Here is an 18,046-nt window from a genome sequence, read left to right on the forward strand (position 1 = left end):
GACGTCTCAGTCCTCTCCATCAATCTCTCCACATCCCTGAGATCACCACCACTTTCTTTTTGTCCCCAGAGGAGAAGAACAAAGAGAAGGAAAAGGGAGACAACAGTACAGACACCACCCAAGGTACTGTGTGTGTAAGAACTGGAGACCAGAGAGTTCTCATCCTCACTTTCTGTTCTGAGATCCCTTTTCCACCCCAAATCCTATCCAGTCTGTAACAGCCTCCCAGGCCACCAGGGGGCAGAGCCTCCAAGAAATACAGCAAGGCAGGGGCTCCAGGAGTGGTAAAGCCAGAGGCAGCTGGGTTGGGTTCTGGGTGTCCTGCCCTGCCCACAGAATGAAGAACCGGGCTCTCTGGCTGGCTTTCCACATGGCAGAAGGGAGGTGGCAGGAGTCAGACACGCAGGAGGGGAAGGTCTGGGCATCTGTGAAGCTCACTCACATCCATCCTGGTCTCCTTGCATGTCTCTGGAAAGATGTCCTCTCCTGCCGCCTCCCCCATTCTCCTTGTTTTTCCTCTTTCCCCCTTTTGGTCCTGTTTCCTTCTCTTCCTCCCTCTCATCTTTGCTTCTACTTTTCACCCTTCTTCTTCCCCCCCGGCTTTATTCTGTCTTTTATTGTCTCATTTTTCTCCCTTCTCTAACCTCCCTGTATCTTCACTTCTCCCTCATCTCTCACTCTTTTTTCCCATTTGTTTTCCTTCTCAATTATTCTGCTTTTTCTCTCCTTTCCCTTTCTCTCAGCCTTTGTCCTTCCATCCTCCTCTCTTCTTACCTCCCGTCCTGCCCCTGTGTTCCTGCCCTAGGAGACCCCTTGTCGATCCACCACTACTTCCATGGCTACCTGGCTGGTTTCAGCGTGCGTTCAGGTCGCCTGGAGAGCCGCGAGGTCATCGAGTGCCTTTATGCATGTCGGGAGGGGCTGGACTATAGGGATTTCGAGAGCCTGGGCAAAGGCATGAAGGTATCACCCCGTCCTCCAGCCCCGTTCTTCCCGGCATGCCCCCTGCCCCTCACCCTTGCCCCACCCCTCTACCTCTGCTCCCTTCCTCTCCCACCTCCTGGCCCTGCTCTCAGCTATCTGTGTCTGGGGCCCAGGTCCACGTGAACCCCTCACAGTCCCTGCTCACCCTGGAGGGGGATGATGTGGAGACCTTCAACCATGCCCTGCAGCATGTGGCTTACATGAACACTCTGCGCTTTGCCACGCCCGGCGTCAGGCCCCTGCGCCTCACCACTGCTGTCAAGTGAGTGTTGGGTGGGGCAGGGCAAATCATCCAGCACAGCCAGACAGTGTCACAGCTCCTTGGCCTAAGGTGTCACGTAGGGCTAGCCATACCGCTCTCGTTTTTATGAATGAGGAGATTGGGTCCTCAAATGGAGACAGTTGACCGCTGAAGGTCACATAGCAATCACTGTGGGTAGAAGAGTCTGGACTCCACTCAGATTTCTCACAATCAATTCATTACTCTTTCCACAAAGTCGCACTTCTAGGGTTTTTGGGCTTTGATCTTCTCTATGCCTCTGTGCTGATACGTAAAGTGGGACACAGGATTGGGAGTAGGGAGACCTGACATGAATTCTGACTCGATACGAATTACTTGGATAACCCCAGGCAAATGGTGAGTCCTGGCTGCTTCACCTGATTTCATCCTGCTTCACTAAGCTCTTGCAAGGTCACATATGGTGACCTACGTCTAGGTGTTGGCAGTCGTAGGCCAAATCTGGCCTGCTGCCTGCTTTTGTAAATAGTTTTGTTGGAACACAGCAGTGCCCATGCATTTGCATATGTCTGTGGCTACTTTCACACTGTGATGTCGGAACTGAGTAGTTGGGACAGAGATCATGTGGCCCCCAAACAGAAAATATTTACTGTCTAATCCTTCATGGAAAAAGTTTGCTGACCTCTGAATTCCTAGTGAATGATTTTTGGAGTCTTTAAAAGGAAAATTGTAGATTATTTCAAGGTTCGAGTATATATGACATGTTTAAAAATACGGATCAATTGAGAGGCAATGAAAGGATGATAGTTAAGAACAGTCTATTGCTAGATTTTTAGCACTGAGCAAATGCTGGTAAGTATTGATAGCAATACAGTCTAACTTGTGGAATTGCTAAGATAACTCCATGATATGATCTGGATCACATGCCTAGCAGACAGCTTATGCCGCTTAAATGTTGGTTATTATTACAAGAAGGCATTTTCACCCCTTATTGTGGTTTAAGAGCGGGGTTAGAAGATACTGCCATCTAGTGGGTGAATTACATGATTTAGGAGTGAGGATTTCTGCGTTCTAGTCTTGCTACGCCTCTCCCCGAGATTCTGCCTCAGATTCTCTGTGAGCTATATGAAGATAAACATCTCTAACTTGCCCCTATCCTGGGAGGGGTGGGTTTAGACGGGAAAGGGCTCTAAGCCCTAGAGTATGACTGGGCGTGATTATCAGGCCTCACGCTTAGAGCTTCAGGTGTAGAGCTGAAGGTCATAGGCAGATGAGGTCATGTGGGTGCAGCTGATCGCTGAGTACGCACCCCACCATGTCCCAGTCAGAGAGCCAGTTGTTAAAGAGCTGTCATCCAGTTATGAAAGGCTTAATCCCTCAAAAGCCAAGGCATTGCCTCATCCCCTCCAATGCTCAGGAGCCATGTCAGAAGGCAGGGCTCTGGTTTTTGGCCTAGGGTGGAGCTCTGCAGGGGGAGTTCCTGCAGGGGGAGGAGTTGACATTCTCTTTGCTGGCTGGCTCCTCTGAATTCCTCCTGTCTTTTTCATGCCCAGGACAGAGGTTCATCCTGGGCTTGGAACCTGCCTTTGGTCCCTTTAGTAGAGGGAAGGGGCCTTGATGTTTTCTCTGTGAGATTAAGAAAGAGAGTTTTCATTTCTCCATTTCTAAGGTTACTACATGGTTGGTGCTGTGGTAATACTTCCCTGAGGTCGTGGGAGAAAATATAGAGGGGTGTGTGTGTGTGTATACAAGTGTTTGTACGCAACAGAGACAGACAGGTATCTAGCAACACCTCCCTTTCCCTGATGCATTTCCTTGCTCCTGCCCATGTGGCTTCCATAGCTTCCAGTTTTCAGTTCTTGGACCTCCATCTATTTAAAGCCAAATTTATGCAAGTATTTGGTCAAGGCCTAAATGCAGGTTTTCCTTAATTTTTCTTAAAAAATATCTTCCTTGGAAAGCCCATCTACTTGTGGCATTGACCCCTGAAGAGATGGACACCACATCTTTTTCTCTAGTTTTGTCCTCTTTCCACAGCTCTTGACTTTCCACCTGCTTCCTGTAACCTCTATCTAGAAGTTTTGCCAGCACCTCAAGCAAATGAGCTCATGCTAAAATAATCAACTGCAATGCCCAAACCAGCTCCTCCCCATGAGCTCTCTCTGTAATGGCGTCTCTGTCCTTGCAGTCACCCAGAGCTTGAAACCTCTGAGTCATCTTTGATTCCTCCCTGTCTATCCTCCACTCCTCATCAGTTGCCAGGTCTCCTGGACCCTGCCTCTGTGCTGGGTGTCTGGAATCTGTCTTCTCTTTCTTTTGCTGCTGTTACTGTTCTAGCCCAGGTTTTATGACCTCTTATCTGGCCCACTGCCTCCTAACTAGCTGACCTATCTCTAGTCTTCTAATTTTATTTATCCTCCACTCTGAGGCCGGGTGAGTGATCGTAAGTTGAGTTTTCAACATCACACTTCCCTGATGAAAAAGATGCCCATGGCTTCCTCTTGCCCACTGCATAAAAATGTCAAATGTGCTAGGCGCAGTGGCTCACACTTGTAATCCCAGCTCTTTGGGATGCCAAGGCAGGAGGATCATTTGAGGCCAGAAGTTCAAGACCAGACTGGATGATCAACAGGCTGCATGCCTATAGTCCCAGCTACTCAGGAGGCTGAGGTGGGAGAATCACTTGAGCCCAGGAATTTTCAAGGCTGCAGTGAGTTGTGATTGCACCACTGCATGCCAGCCTGGGCAACAGAACAGGACCCTGTCTCTAAAAAATTAGAGAGAGAAAAAAAGTCAAAACTTATCATGGCATTTAAAGCCACCAGTGGTTTGGCTCCTCCTGGTTGTTCCCGCCTCATATTCCCCTACTCTCCTGAGTAAGCGTCTCGCCATCCGCTCTGGGTCAGTTCTACCCTCCTTCAAAGGCTAGCTCAGTTGCTACTTTCTCTGATCATTCCTACCTTCCCTTTCCAAACAGCCTCCTCTTATCCTTGCCAGAAGTAACCTCTCCCTCCTCTGAACGCTTCTGGTTGTTTGTTCCACTCATATGGCGGTGACCATATTTGCCTTTGTTTTAATGTTTGTGTGCCATGTCTAATCTCTCTACCAAACCATCAGTGCCTTTGGGTCAGGCCTCCTATTCGCCTTGGGATTCTGAGAGCAGCAGCCCAGCCCAGCATTGCTCATTGCAGGGAGGATGGCTGTTGGAACCTGTGCCTTCAGGATCATCTGGGATTGTTTCCCAAGGAGCTTTGCCCTAGGCCTATCTGGGTGATAGTGCAGACTATAGTAGGCCCTGCTCTGTGTGGCACAGGAACTGAGCACATCGTGGGCATTGGTAACTCCAGGGGCTCTGTGCTTATCATGCCTGCTGAGATTATGCCTTCTCCCTTTTGGCTCCAGCAGTCAAAGTGGGCATGCTCGGTAACACTAATAATCACAGTCCTCTCTGTAAAATCATTTCCATTAGTACCAGCATATGGATCAGAGTCCCTGCTCCTGCATCTGCTGTGAAGTTTGCCTGTTCAAGTGGGGAAACTTCTTTATAGATACATTTCCCTGGTGCAAACCCAGGCCCCAAATGGTGCCTGTGGTTTAGTGGAAAAATCAGTAGACTAGGGTCTTGCGTGGTGGCACATGCCTATGGTCCCAGCTACTTAGGAGGCTGAGGCAGGAGATTGCTTGAACCCAGGCGGCGGAGGTTGCAGTGAGCTGAGATGGCACTACTGCACTGCAGCCTGAGTGACAGAATGAGACTCTGCCTCAAAAAAAAAAAAAAAGATCAGTGGACTTGGAAGGAGAAGAATGGTTTCGGCCTTGACCCTGACATATAATTTCTTTTGTGGCCCAGATGCTTGAGCTTTGGTTTCTTTCTTTTCCTTTTCTTTTTCTTTGGAGACAGGGTCTCACTCTGTCACTCTGTCGCCCAGGCTGGAGTGCAGTGGCATGATCTCATCAGCTCACTGCAACCTCCGCCTCCTGGGCTCAAGTGTTTCTCCCACCTCAGCCTCCTGAGTAGCTGGGACTATAGGAGCCCATCACCACACCTGGATAATTTTTGTGTTTTTTGTAGAGCTGGGATTTCACAGTGTTGCCCAGGCTGGTTTCTAACTCCTAAGCTCAAGGGATCCTCCCGCCTCAGCCTTCCAAAGTGCCGGGATTATAGGCATGAGCCACCATGCGTGGCCTGAGATTTGGTTTCTTACCCCTATTTTGCAGCACAGAAATGAGGTTATAATGAAGTAATATGGGAAAAATGCCTCATAAACTAGCAAGGGCTATAGATCGTGAGGTGTTGTATCACTGGTAAAAGGTGGGGCTGAAAGTGATCTTGGGAGCGTCACTTGCTGTGTTTGGTCTGGCTCAGTGGAGTCCTCTAGGGATAGCTTGTCCTGGTGCCTGGATCCTCAAGCTTCATGGGACAGTGGATCTAGGTCCAAGGTGGTCAGATGATCTCACCTACCAAAGTGTGTTTCCCGGATATTGAAGGGAATGGAAGACACGCCAAAGAGGAGGACATCCTCTGATAGATGTCCACACTCTACTTTTATTGTTGGATAATTTGGGCTTATATGTGCCAGATAGTACACTGATCCCATGTATTTTTAAACTCCCGGGTAAAGAACTATGTGTGTATATGTAAATGTTTGTCAGTTCAGTTTGCTATATTTTTCACTGAAATAGGATTTATAGGTACTCCATAATCCTGGGGTAGGGCATTGATGGTGTGATCACACCCACAGGTTGGGGTTACCTGACCTGTCCTCGACATTTCCTTGGTGATGTCCTACCAGGAAAGGCTATGTCTCCCTTCAACTGCTGTGGGGGTTGGGGTGCAGGGGCATGACCCCCTTTCTTCCCCTGCCACTCCCTGACATGAGATGCTCTATGATAGAGGTAGAGGCCGGGCTGAAGTGAAACAGAATGCAGGTTTTCAGGGAGGAGGTGTCGGGGTCACATGCTGCTTCTCCTCCTTTCTCACATAGGTGCTTCAGTGAAGAGTCCTGCGTCTCCATCCCTGAAGTGGAGGGCTATGTGGTGGTCCTTCAGCCTGATGCTCCCCAGATCCTGCTGAGTGGCACTGCCCATTTTGCCCGCCCAGCTGTGGACTTTGAGGGACCTGAGGGGGTCCCTTTGTTCCCTGATCTTCAAATCACCTGCTCCATCTCTCACCAGGTGGAGGCCAAAAAGGATGAGAGTTGGCAGGGCACAGGTAAGGACGACTCTGGGGAGTAACACCATCCAGAGAACCAGCCAGTGTCTGGAGCCAGAGTGTGGGAGAACTCTTGGGGCTGGAAGCAGAAAGTGACTCCATCCTGTGTTTGTTTGACTGAACAACTTACCTTTAAGAAGGAGAGAAAGTGGGAAACCCGTGGGTGGAAGTGAATTGTTGCATAATGATATTCTTGAAAACGTCGCTGCCTTCCCTTTCCCTGACCCTGGAAAGGGAGGGAGAGTGGTGAGGAAGCGATGGCTGGGTCTCAGAGCCCCTGTGGGCTCTTTGGCTCTGACCCAGACCCTACTCTTCCCAACCCAGTGACAGATACACGCATGTCGGATGAGATTGTGCACAACCTGGACGGCTGTGAAATTTCTCTGGTGGGGGATGACCTGGACCCTGAGCGGGAAAGCCTGCTCTTGGACACAAACTCCCTGCAGCAGCGAGGGCTGGAGCTCACCAACACGTCTGCCTACCTCACCATTGCTGGTCAGTGGGGACTCAGGGCCTGTCCTCTGTGTGTGTGCCTCTCCCCATAAGTAAGCAGCTGGGCCCAGAGGGTCCTCCTTCCCATCCAGGGATGTGGACAAGTGCCGTTTTGCATTTTCCCAGCCTGGAAGATCCTCTGGCTTCCAGATTGTCCCTAGGGGAGGTATGCCGGGTTTAGGCTCTTTCTGCTCCTCTCCATAGCCTAGCTCACCTCCGCTTCTGGTCCCACTCCTGTTTCCATTCAGGCTTCTCGCCTTCCTTTCCTCCTTCAGCTCATCTCTGCCCAGCATTCTAACCCTCTAGCTGTTTGTTGCTGGTCATCTGTGTCTTACAGCTCACTAATCTCATGTGCACACCAGAGCTTTACAAGAAGTGCTTATCTCTTAGTGGGAGTGATGATTTGGTAGTTTCCAAAGGAAGCCAGGAGGGAGAATGGAGAAGATGGAGATAACCTGTTCCCTCCTATTTCCACTCCTTTCCAGGGCTCACTGAGGACTTTTGTATTTTCCCCTTTCTTAGGTTTCTCCTGCTTTCCATCTTTCAGGATGTCTTTTTTTTTTTCCTTTTGAGACGGAGGAAATCTGTCACTCAGGCTGGAGTGCAGTGACACAATCTTGGCTCACTGCAACCTCTGCCTTTCTGAGTTCAAGCGATTCTCCTGCCTCAGTCTCCCTGGTAGCTGGGACTTCAGGCACCTGCAACCATGCCTAGCTAATTTTTTATTTTTAGTAGAGATGGGGTTTCACCATATTGCTCTCGAACGCCTGACCTTGTGATCCGCACACCTCTGTCTCCCAAAGTGCTGGGATTACAGGTGTGAGCCACCGTGCCTGGCCCAAGATGTCTTTCTGTCTTTCTTTCCATTCCTCCTCAGAAGCTACAGAATAGGAAATGGAGCCTTGGTCTCTCCATCCTAGTTAAGCAGAGCGGGCAGGGATGGAGAGGAGCATCTCTTCCTTTGACCTCAGGTCGCCTCTCTGCTGAGATAGGGCTGACCCTCTTTACAGCTTGTGTGGTGCCAGCTGGTGGGAGTCCAGGAGAGAGGGTCCTGCCCAGGTCCTGCCTCCACTGGCCCCTGCCCTGAGGTGCTTCCTCATCTCCAGGGGTGGAGAGCATCACTGTGTATGAGGAGATCCTGAGGCAGGCTCGTTATCGGCTGCGACATGGGGCTGCCCTCTATGCCAGGAAATTCCGGCTTTCCTGCTCAGAAATGAATGGCCGTTACTCCAGCAATGAATTCATCGTGGAGGTACCCAGAAAGTCTCCTTCCTTCTGCAGTTACCCACCCCTGGAAAGGAGCCAGGGTGGTGTGGACTCAAAATGTTAGTTTGTGGGCATGGACATGGCAGCGTGGAGGGCTGCTGGACTTTGCAGTGGGTGGAGGAGAAGGAGATGGGGGCAGTAGTTAGGAGATGGGGCTGGGCTCTAGGGAGGTGGGGGAGGACCTGGGAAGAAGCGTGTGTGCCCATGGAGCCCTCCCTCTGCCCAGGTGAATGTCCTGCACAGCATGAACCGGGTTGCCCATCCCAGCCACGTGCTCAGCTCCCAGCAGTTCCTGCACCGTGGTCACCAGCCTCTGCCTGAGATGGCTGGACACAGCCTGGCCAGCTCCCACCGAAACTCCAGTACGTAAGCCTGGGTGGGGCTGGACAGGGAGGGGTGGGTGGCAGGGGAGTGGGTTGGGACAGGTATCCTCCCCTTCCACCTCTGGGAGCAGACAAGCGGAGTGGAGCAATGGGTTCTTTTCCCTGTGGTACCTGCCTCAGTTGACAGCTGTGGACCAATCCCTCTCTCCCTTTGGATCATTCACTTTCCCTTGTGAAGAACATGAGTCTTGTGTCATTTTAGGGTGCTTATGCTTGGAATCATAACGTCAATGTGGGTTTAGGCATCTTTGTTATTCCCGATGATGTCTCCCTCCCCAGCCCCAAGCAATATCAAATTAGCCCTGGACCCAGGAATTCTCTACTGTGGAGCCATCAAGTATTTACTAAGCACCTGCTATGTGCTAGCACTGTCTGTAAATGATATGAATGATTTATAAGGTAGATACAGTCCTTATCCCCAAGGAGAGAATTGGTACTATTACATGTATAATTATGTGCCATGTGCACAGTTGCAAGATTATTTCTAAAACAAAATATGCAAATATGCAAAGCATTCCGTTCAGATGGAGTGCCGCCCTTTGAAAGCAATTGGCCAGGGTGCCAAAGGTCCCAGTCACGGTCCTTTACCAGTGGTGAATTTTATTTTCTACTTTTGAGTTGCATAATTATAGAAAAACTAGAAAATATCAATAAAAAAACAAAGAAAAAATCAGGCCAGGCACCGTGGCTCACGCCTGTAATCCCATCACACTGGGAGGCTGAGGCAGGAGAATCACCTGAGCCCAGGAGTTTAAGACCAGCCTGGGCCACATAGTGAGACTCTGTCTTTACAAAAAATAATACTAATAAAATAGCTAGGCATGGTGGTGTGTGCCTGTAGTCCCAGCTACTTGGGAGGCTGAGGTAGGAGGATCGCTTGGGCCTGGGAGGCCAAGGCTGCAGTGAGCCATGATCACGCCACTGCACTCCAGTCTGGGAGACAGAGTAAGATGCTGTCTCTGTCTCAAAAAAAAAAAAAAAAAAAAAAAAAGAAGAAGAAGAATCAACCATAATTCCGTCGGAGAGGAACCCACTGATAATATGATATATTATGTTCTAGTCTTCTTTCTATGCCTAATTTTTTCTTTTTAGGAAGTTAGGATTAACTTATTTGGTAACCTGATATTTACGCTTCATATTATAGAACAAGTATTCTCTCACATTATTAAGAAGCAAATGCATGCAAATGATGCTGATGTTCCTGAAAGTGATTTCTGGAACTCTTTTTAGAATTGCTTTCAGAGCCAATTTATGAGGCGCGTTTGTTTTGTTACTTTTTGGACAGTGTTACCCAACTCCATCATCCACTTTTGCCAAAGTTGGCTCTGGATATAATTTTAACTTTTTCAACATTAAACCTACTCTCAAAGCCATAGAACAGTCACTTTTGAAAAAAATCAAAAGGTTGTGTCACAGGCTCTGAAGGCAATTCTCGAAGGAGTCCACTAGTGCTTTCTTGGAGGAAGTTTGTGGTCTCTGAACACTATGTGAAAGTACAGAACTTATTTCAATATGTGATGTAATAATGATAACACACACAGGCGCTCTCATAGTGTGGCCGGCACATGCTGGGGGGATGACGCGTATTAACTCATTTAGCCATCACAAATGAACAATGAAATGGGTACTAGAATTATCCCCTTTACGGGCAAGGAAACAGAGACACAGAGAGTTCAAGTGTCTTACCCAAGTTCACACAGCTATAAAGTAGGTGGAGCCAGGATTTGAATCCAGGTAGCGTGATTTCAGTCTGTGCACTAACCATGGGCCTCATCCCTCTCCCCAGATGTTTGATGCTTTAAAAAAAAATTAGTCTCATTACTTTAGAGTTGAACATAATTAGGGGGAGCCCCTCAGGGACTTCCCAGGGTTTTCTGACGGAGGCCAGCTCCTTTGATGCCCCCAGGATTCAGTCTGACTTCCTCTCCTCATGCAGTGACCACTACCTACACTCTCTCTCTCTCTTTTTTTTTTGAAACAGGGTCTCACTCTGTCACCCAGGCTGGAGTGCAGTGGCGCAATCTCAGCTCACTGCAACCTCTGCCTCCCGGGTTCAAGTGATTCTCCTGTCTCAGCCTCCTGAGTAGCTGGTACTACAGGCGCCCACCATCATGTGTGGCTAATTTTTGTATTTTTAGTGAGATGGGGTTTCACCATATTGGCCAGGCTGGTCTTGAATTCCTGACCTTGTGATCCACCCGCCTCAGCCTCCCAAAGTGCTGGGATTACAGACGTGAGCCACTGTGTCCAGCCACACTGTCTCTTATGTTTTCTTTTTTCTGGGACTGGCTCCCTTCTTTCTTGCTCTCTCTGCAAACAACTGCAGAGACTTTTGGGAGTGGGAGACAGGGTCTTGCTCTGTCACCTAGGCTGGAGAGCAGTGGTGGTAATCATAGCTCACTGCAGCCTCGAATTCCTGAGCTCAAGGAATCCTCTTGCCTTAGCACCCCTGAGGAGCAGATGCATGCCACTATGCCTGGCTATTTTTCAGATTTTTCTGTAGAGACAAGCTCTCACTTTGTTGCTCAGACTTGTCTTGAACTCCTGGGCTCAAGCTCATCCTGGCTCAGCTTCTCAAAGTGCTAAGATTATAGGTGTGAGCCACTGCACTTGGACTTACAGAGGCCTTTTCAGTGTTCTACTGTGATTCACTACAGCAAGGAGGTGGAAGTGGAGATAAGGGGGGAATATGAGGCATAACCAAGCTGCAAAGGTTCAAAGAAGTTGCACACAGTATTTAGTCAATAGAGACATGTTAGCAAACTAAACCTATCTATTTTAAATAAACTCTTGAGGGCAGCCGTATATTTTTTTCCTTCTTGTGATTCAATAGCACTTTCTCCAGTTTTTTCACTGGGGATCATTGCACTCAATCTTTTCTGGGTTGGATACTAGGTCCTGCTACTCTGATTAGGCTCAAGGTAGGTATGGGTGCCATCCGGACTCGTGAGATTCTCGATCCTTACTTTCTTTGGTATGAGGCCCCAGGTGAGGGACTTCTTGTTTTAAGTGCCCAGAACCTTCTCCCCTGAGTGTCTAGCTGTCCTGCATGGGCTGGCCTGGCAGGCAAAGTTTGTCACACCTCAGCCCCTGGAGCAGTGTCTGTGGCTGTCACACCTCAGCCCCTGGAGCAGTGTCTGTGGTAGCCTTTCACCTCCCCACAGTGAAGTCCAGTCTCCCCATCCTTTGTTCTGAGCTCATGTCCAGGCTGATCAAGCTTCCCTCAGATTTCAGTTGAGAGCAGCAGTCTTCCTTTGCCTCTTCTCTTATTTTGGCCTGAGTAGGACGCAGAGTTTACAGCTTCCCTGAGGGCACTGGTGATTGACATGCCTGAGCTGATGGGCCATCCATGCATGAAACCCCTTCCATGTGCCTTTTCTGACTCTGTAAGGTGTTCCCTCCCTTTGTGTTGCAGAACTGTGGTTTCACAATATCAAACCATTTTAAACATGCAGAAGCAGTGAGAGCAAGGTACATTGCCCTCCAGTGGGACAGAGGCCCATGTCTCTAAATCTCCTAAGTGCCTAGACAAAGAGAGATCAGCGTGAACTGGAACAGTCAGGGGAGATTTTGTGGCATGTGTAGAGTTTAAGCTTGGACCTGATGTATAGAAGGGATTTTTGGACGGGCATGCGAGAGAATGAGAATTTGAGAACTGGGGGGTAAATGGGTGGTCAGGGGTGTTTATGGTTAGAGAGAATAAGGTTGTTTGAGAAGAGTGAGCCAAGGTGATGAGGGAATTATGCATCTACTCATATCAACTGTTGATGCCTATCAGAATCACCTGGGGAGCTTTAAAAACTCTTGGCACCTAAATTACACCCCAGAATGTCTAGGGGGTGGGAGCCATGTATCAGCGGTTTTTAAAAATCCCATGTGATCTTTAAAAGTTTGAGAATAATTTTTCTCCTTTGTTTCCTACAAGCATCTGAAGCTTTGCAGAAGGAGTTACAAAGCAATAGGACAAAAAGCAAATGAATTAGGAAGTAGGGAGGAAAGGTAATGATGAATTAAGGTTCAGATGAAGCCAGGGAATAGTCAGCTCATCATATACATTCTACGAGATGCTGTGCAGTTGCTACTATGGGCCAGAATTTTGATTCTGAGCTGCTTTGAAGCTAAAGCAAAAGGAAATTTGAGCAGTTCTGAAAGCCTGAAAGTGATAGGAACCAAAGAGTATTTCATGAGAAGCCGTGGGATGTGAGCAGAAAGACATCTCTCCCGAGGGCACCATGTGGGGCCGTGGAGAGGGCTTTCAACAGTGTCCTCACAATCCCATGGGCCATTTGCTAAATCACCCCTTAATGTTGGCTCTGAAAGTCATTCAAGTCCAGAATTAACTGCTCAGATCTCATGTAGCAAGAAAAGTTGACCGTACTTCTTAAATTCTTGATTTTTATCTGTAGCTAATTTAAAAATCCTCCCATCTCCCTGGCCTCCTGACTCCTCTTAAACTAATTAACCAGACTTGTTTGCTTGTAGATAGAGTGTCTGCATTTTGTCTTTGCTGTGGTCATTTCTTATTGTCCTGGCAATCAACTTGTCATTTCCTTCATTAGGCCAGGCGCTCGGAGGGACACTGCATTGATTAAGGCACAAACCAGCTTTAGCTTGTCATCGTTGTATGCTTAGAGCAAGTTCACCTGCTTTGGCCTCCACTCTGAGGGCGGAGTCGCCACACCTTCTAGAGCCTGGGTTCAGCCACGGGGCCCATCTGCCAGTGGAGGCACTGCCCCTGGGTCTGGTCTGTTGACATGGAGATCTAGGAGGCATTATTTCCTGCAGATGGGCAGAAGAGGCAGCTCTCTCCCCTCCTTCATCTCCTGTTCCCAGGCAGTTGGGAAATACCGATCTAGCCAGTCCTGTCTTCACCTTGGAACCAGTGTCTGGGGAGCATGCTCCAGCAGTCTGCTGCAATTGGCTAGTGGCCTCAAGTGGGCAGTGGGTCAGGTCAGGATGGGGACCAACTTGGCAGACAGCCATCAGGGTGGCCTCACGGAGGTGTGTGGCCTGCCAGGGAATGCATTCTCCACACACCTGGTTGGGCCTGGAGTGCGTGGCAGCTGAGTGTGCCGGCTGCTGGAAAGAGGGGTGCTGCAGCAGGGTGTGGGGGGCTCCTGGGCCGTGGGATTCTCTACGTGCTGTTCTGTCTCTTGACACATGAGTCTCAGGCTGTAGGTAATTTAAGTACGGGGCTGGGATGTGATGTGTGTATGTTTCTAGGGGCTTGCTTGTGTGACTTTCAGTCTGTGTGTGTTTGGGGCACACATACATGGAATAGTCCCTTAGCTACGGGACTGCCCAGGGTGGAGCTGCTGTGCATTTACGGTGGACTGGGGTGTGCACCCATGTGGGGAGTAGTGACCCAGCTGCCTGTGAGGGCCCTGGGCCTGGGGGTGCATGTGTGGGGTCTCTACCTCCGCCTGCTATCCCTGGGGCTGTGGGCTTTCCTGCTTTGCATCCTTGTGCTTCTCCGAGAGCTGTGTGTGTGTGTGCTGGAGGCAGGCAGGGCTGTGTTCACGGCGGCTCGCTCTGTGGCCCTTGTGGCCCATGCCTGTAGTGTCTACGTCTTCCTTCAGGGTCTTGCCTGCGCTGCCCAGCTGGTGGGGAGCTGGGTGACACTGCTCACATGGCTCTACTGTGCCTTGCTGGAGACCCTCAGACGCGTTCCTTTACTCCCGCTGTGTGAGGAGGTGGCCAGGTGGCTGGTGTGGGCTGGCATGCAGGCTGGCAGAGGCCTGGCTCGGGTGTGGGGTGTGGCGACCTTTGTGCAGCTGTGCACTCACACGGTCTTCCTGGGCATGTGCCTGTGCATGCACATCTGCTTTGCTGCCATCAGCTCTAAGGTCCGTGTGAGAGTGCACGCACCGTTCCGTGTCTCGCTGCCCTTCAGGGTCCATGCCCCCCTGAGCTTGGGCATCAAAGTGGGGCTGCAGGGCCGGAAGCAAGGGAGGGCCATTGGGGAGGCAAGTACACCTCAGAGGGAGAGGTTGGGGAAGCAGAAACCCCAGACATCCAGGAGCCCCAAGCCCACCAGAAGAAAGGAGGTATCACGGAGCAGGAGAGAGCTCAGTCCAGGTGGGTAAGGGAAGGGGCTGTTCTGTGCCCATTGGACTTGTCCCCAGCCTCAGGCGCTAGTGCCCTCTTCCTGCAGCCAGCCCAGGCTTGGAGCCTGGGTCTCCTCCTGCACAGCCAAGCCTGTGTGGTGGCCCCTCCCCTCCCTCACTGGGTACTGGCACCTCCTTCCTAAGCTGCGTGGTCTCTGGGGAAGGCACAGGCGGATGATGGGCAGATTTAAATCCTTGCCCTCTGTCCTCTTCGAATAGGGCCATTCATCCGGGAGCCTTTCTCCTCCTCTGCCCTTGCCTCTCTGCACACCTGCCTCCCTCTGTGTTTGTCCCTTTGCCTGGCAGCAGCTCCCTTCCTCCCCTTTCATCTCCTGACCTTCCTGCTGGGCTGTTTCTCTTCCAGCTTCTCCAGGTGTTCCTCTCTTCTCGGCCACTGTGGGGTCTGCCCTGGGACTCCCTCAGCCCAGGCTGCCTCTTTTTCTACCTAGCCCCCTGTCCGAGTGCGCCAGGTGTGCCTGGCCACGCTCTGCTCACCCTCGTGCTCTCCCTGCAGTGATCCCCAGCGCTGCGACCCTCATCATTGTGGTGTGTGTGGGCTTTCTGGTGCTCATGGTCGTCCTGGGCCTGGTGCGCATCCACTCCCTTCACCGCCGCGTCTCAGGGGCCGGTGGGCCTCCAGGGACCTCCAGTGACCCCAAGGACCCGGACCTCTTCTGGGATGACTCAGCTCTCACCATCATCGTGAACCCCATGGAGGTGAGAGGCCCCAGGGAATGGGGGTACATGTATGCAGAAAACACATGGCGAGGACTCCTGAGGAGGGGCAGGCCCTGGGTGGAGGCTGTGTGCAGAGCTGCTGTGAGCAGGAGGGAAAAGAGAGGTTCAGGAAGGGAAGAGGGTGAGCAGGGGTTCAAGGGACTGAGGGAAGTGTGGCCCCTGAAAGAGAGGTTGGGGGTGTGCAGGCCATTGATCCCTTTTCCTCTCTGTTGCCACCCTCCAGTCCTACCAGAATCGGCAGGCCTGTGTGGTGGGGGCTGCCGGGGGCCAGCAGGAGGACGAGGACAGCAGTGACTCGGAGGCAGCCGACTCCCCCAGCAGTGACGAGAGACGCATCATCGAGACCCCCCCACACCGCTACTAATGCGACACCTCTCCCCATGCAGAGGGAGAATTCTGCCCTGGTGAAACAGACACACCAGACATGGGAGAAGGACCTTCTGGGAGAACAGAGAACAAGAGGGAGAGAGGCTTCAGAACCAGTCCTCCTTTCATCTCAAAACCCCAGGGGGCCCTCTGGAGTCCACCCTGCCCCTCCCTGGGCCCCTATTCCTCACCTCTGGGCTGTGTCATGCTCCCAGTGTGCCCCTGGCACTGGGGCTGGCTGCATTGGAAAGTGGGCTGGACTTCGGCTGCTTTTCTAGCCCCAATGGCAGCTGCCTCCTTAGCACTCACTGTGTTGGGGAGGGGGTGACAGTCACAATGGCTGGGGCTGGGGCTGGGGCTCTGGTGGGGTTGAAGGAAACCCTCTCCTCTCCCTTCCCTTCTCTCTCCTGTCCATTGGAAGCCTCTCTCCCTCACAGGGCTCCCTCAGCTGGGCCATCCCTGCTTCTCTTATGAACCCCCACCTCGATTCCATTTCAGTCTGGGGACCCTCCCTCCTTCCCAACTTCCTTCCTTTCTTGTCCTCTTTCCCCTCCTGCCCTTGCAGTCCTGAGGTCCTGCAGCCCCAGCCCCTCCTCTGTGACCTGGTGTAGGCAGGTTTCGGGGACTGGAGGGAGTGTGAGGGCCCCGGGGGGAATTATATATAATGTATATTTTTTCAATGTTGTCGTGAGTGCAGCCCCTGTGTTCCCGTGTGCAGCTCATGGCCCTGTGTGTGTGTGTGTGTGTGTGTGTGTGTGTGTATGTGTGTGTGTGTGTCATCGTCATGTCCTGGGGCAGGGGGTGGGGAGATGGGTGTGGTGAGGGAGGGGACATATCCTAGGGTTTTCAAATAAAACAATCAGAAAAAAAAAATCTCAGTGAGGCTCTTCCTGCCTGCCTGGTCCTGTGTTGGTGTGGGTGGAGGCTTTAGGGCCTCAGGGGCTGTTTGGGTCTCTGCTCAGGGCTGAGGTGAGGTAGGCAGGGCTGGTGATCTCAGGGTGCTGACCAAGTAAGTCTCCAGGATGCCAGGTCACCTGTAAAGTAAGCCGGGGGCAGATGGTTCCCATGCCTCCTTCCCTCAGCACCCCCTAGAAAAGTATAGAAGATTCAGGGAACTCCGTGGACACCTGGGCAGATGCTCAGTGTCTTGTAGGGCCACCACCAACCCCGCCCCACCACTTGGAGCATTTTGCCAGTGTACACAGACTGCCTGCCGGGCATCCCCAGGGAGAAGGCAGGCAACCCTGCTATTTGTACCAAAGGGATCTGGAGAATGTTCCTAGGCTGAGCCTTCCCTGCTGGCCAAGGCTCAGCTCTCAGACCCAGGGGATGTCTGCCTGCCTCCCCCATGCCCTCGTGGCTGCCTCACATGGCTGCTGAGTGGCCTCCACCCTCTCCACGCTGGCCCAGCCCCTGGCCTGACAGCAGGCAGAGTCTGGCCCTTCCACAGCCTTTTGGGCCACTGGTTAGTTTTCTGACCTAGGTCTTACTTAAGCCCCAGGTGGTAAAGGACGGTAACCAGAAGAAATTATTTCAGAAGAGTGAACTGCTGGTGGGAGCATCCCTCCGGTGCTGTCCTGGCTGGGAAACATACCAGGGATCCAAGTCGTGGTTCCTTCCTGCAGCATGAGAGGTTAGGGCATCCTTAGGCTCTTCCTGGTTCTCTGTGGTTGCCTGTAGCACAGTTGGGGTGAAGGTAGGTTCTCTGCCTGATGTCCATTCTGACACCTACCAGGTTCCATTGTCCTTGCCCATGGTGGCAAACTCCCAGCTATGTGTTGATGCCTTCATATTTTTATCTCCCACCTAGATTTCTTTCCTACTTCGTATTTACAACTACTTATTGGTATATCCACCTGCCCTTCCTGTGACTCAGACTCCACCTTTCCCCCAATTCTCTGTGACCTATCCCTATCACCTTTCACCCATTCGCCTATGCCAGAAATCTGGGAGTCGGTCTAGATTCCTCCCTCTTCCTCAACCCCAGGGCCAAATGGGGATGAAATCCTGTCATTCCTACTCCTTAAAATCTCTCCAATAGGTCTTTTGCTTTCTATTCCTCCTACTGCTGCCACCATCTTGACCCGCACCCTCTGTGATTTTGCCCGGTCTGGCAAGAGCCTCCCACCTGCCTCCCACCTGCATCCCACCTGCTCTCATCTCCTAGACCTTGCTCTATTCCAACACGTCCTTAGCTCTGGATCTCAGTGGCCTTTTCTCAAGTGCAACTCCACTTGTACCACTCTCCTGTATAGCACCT

The 18,046-nt window shown here is 51.2% G+C and overlaps 2 protein-coding genes across 2 annotated transcripts in view; both read left to right on the forward strand.

The window, feature by feature from the left end:
• CLSTN3 (calsyntenin 3) overlaps window positions 1–16,659 on the forward strand; it is a 28,569-nt gene extending 11,910 nt beyond the window's left edge. The window contains exons 10-18 of the mRNA XM_002752287.5: window positions 70–123; window positions 806–963; window positions 1,098–1,246; window positions 6,208–6,434; window positions 6,759–6,929; window positions 8,033–8,178; window positions 8,419–8,554; window positions 15,197–15,399; window positions 15,644–16,659. Of these exons, the coding sequence (XP_002752333.2) occupies window positions 70–123; window positions 806–963; window positions 1,098–1,246; window positions 6,208–6,434; window positions 6,759–6,929; window positions 8,033–8,178; window positions 8,419–8,554; window positions 15,197–15,399; window positions 15,644–15,784 (1,385 nt within the window). The 3' untranslated portion in view covers window positions 15,785–16,659. The remainder of the gene's footprint in view (window positions 1–69; window positions 124–805; window positions 964–1,097; window positions 1,247–6,207; window positions 6,435–6,758; window positions 6,930–8,032; window positions 8,179–8,418; window positions 8,555–15,196; window positions 15,400–15,643) is intronic.
• On the forward strand, window positions 13,607–14,807 carry LOC118144112 (uncharacterized). The gene has a single exon (XM_035255592.3). It carries the CDS (start codon window positions 13,789–13,791, stop codon window positions 14,659–14,661), a length of 873 nt encoding a protein of 290 aa, XP_035111483.1. The 5' UTR covers window positions 13,607–13,788; the 3' UTR covers window positions 14,662–14,807.
• Window positions 16,660–18,046: the final 1,387 nt, after the last annotated feature.

This window comes from Callithrix jacchus, chromosome 9 (genome assembly GCF_049354715.1).
Source record: "Callithrix jacchus isolate 240 chromosome 9, calJac240_pri, whole genome shotgun sequence".
NCBI lineage: Eukaryota > Metazoa > Chordata > Mammalia > Primates > Cebidae > Callithrix > Callithrix jacchus.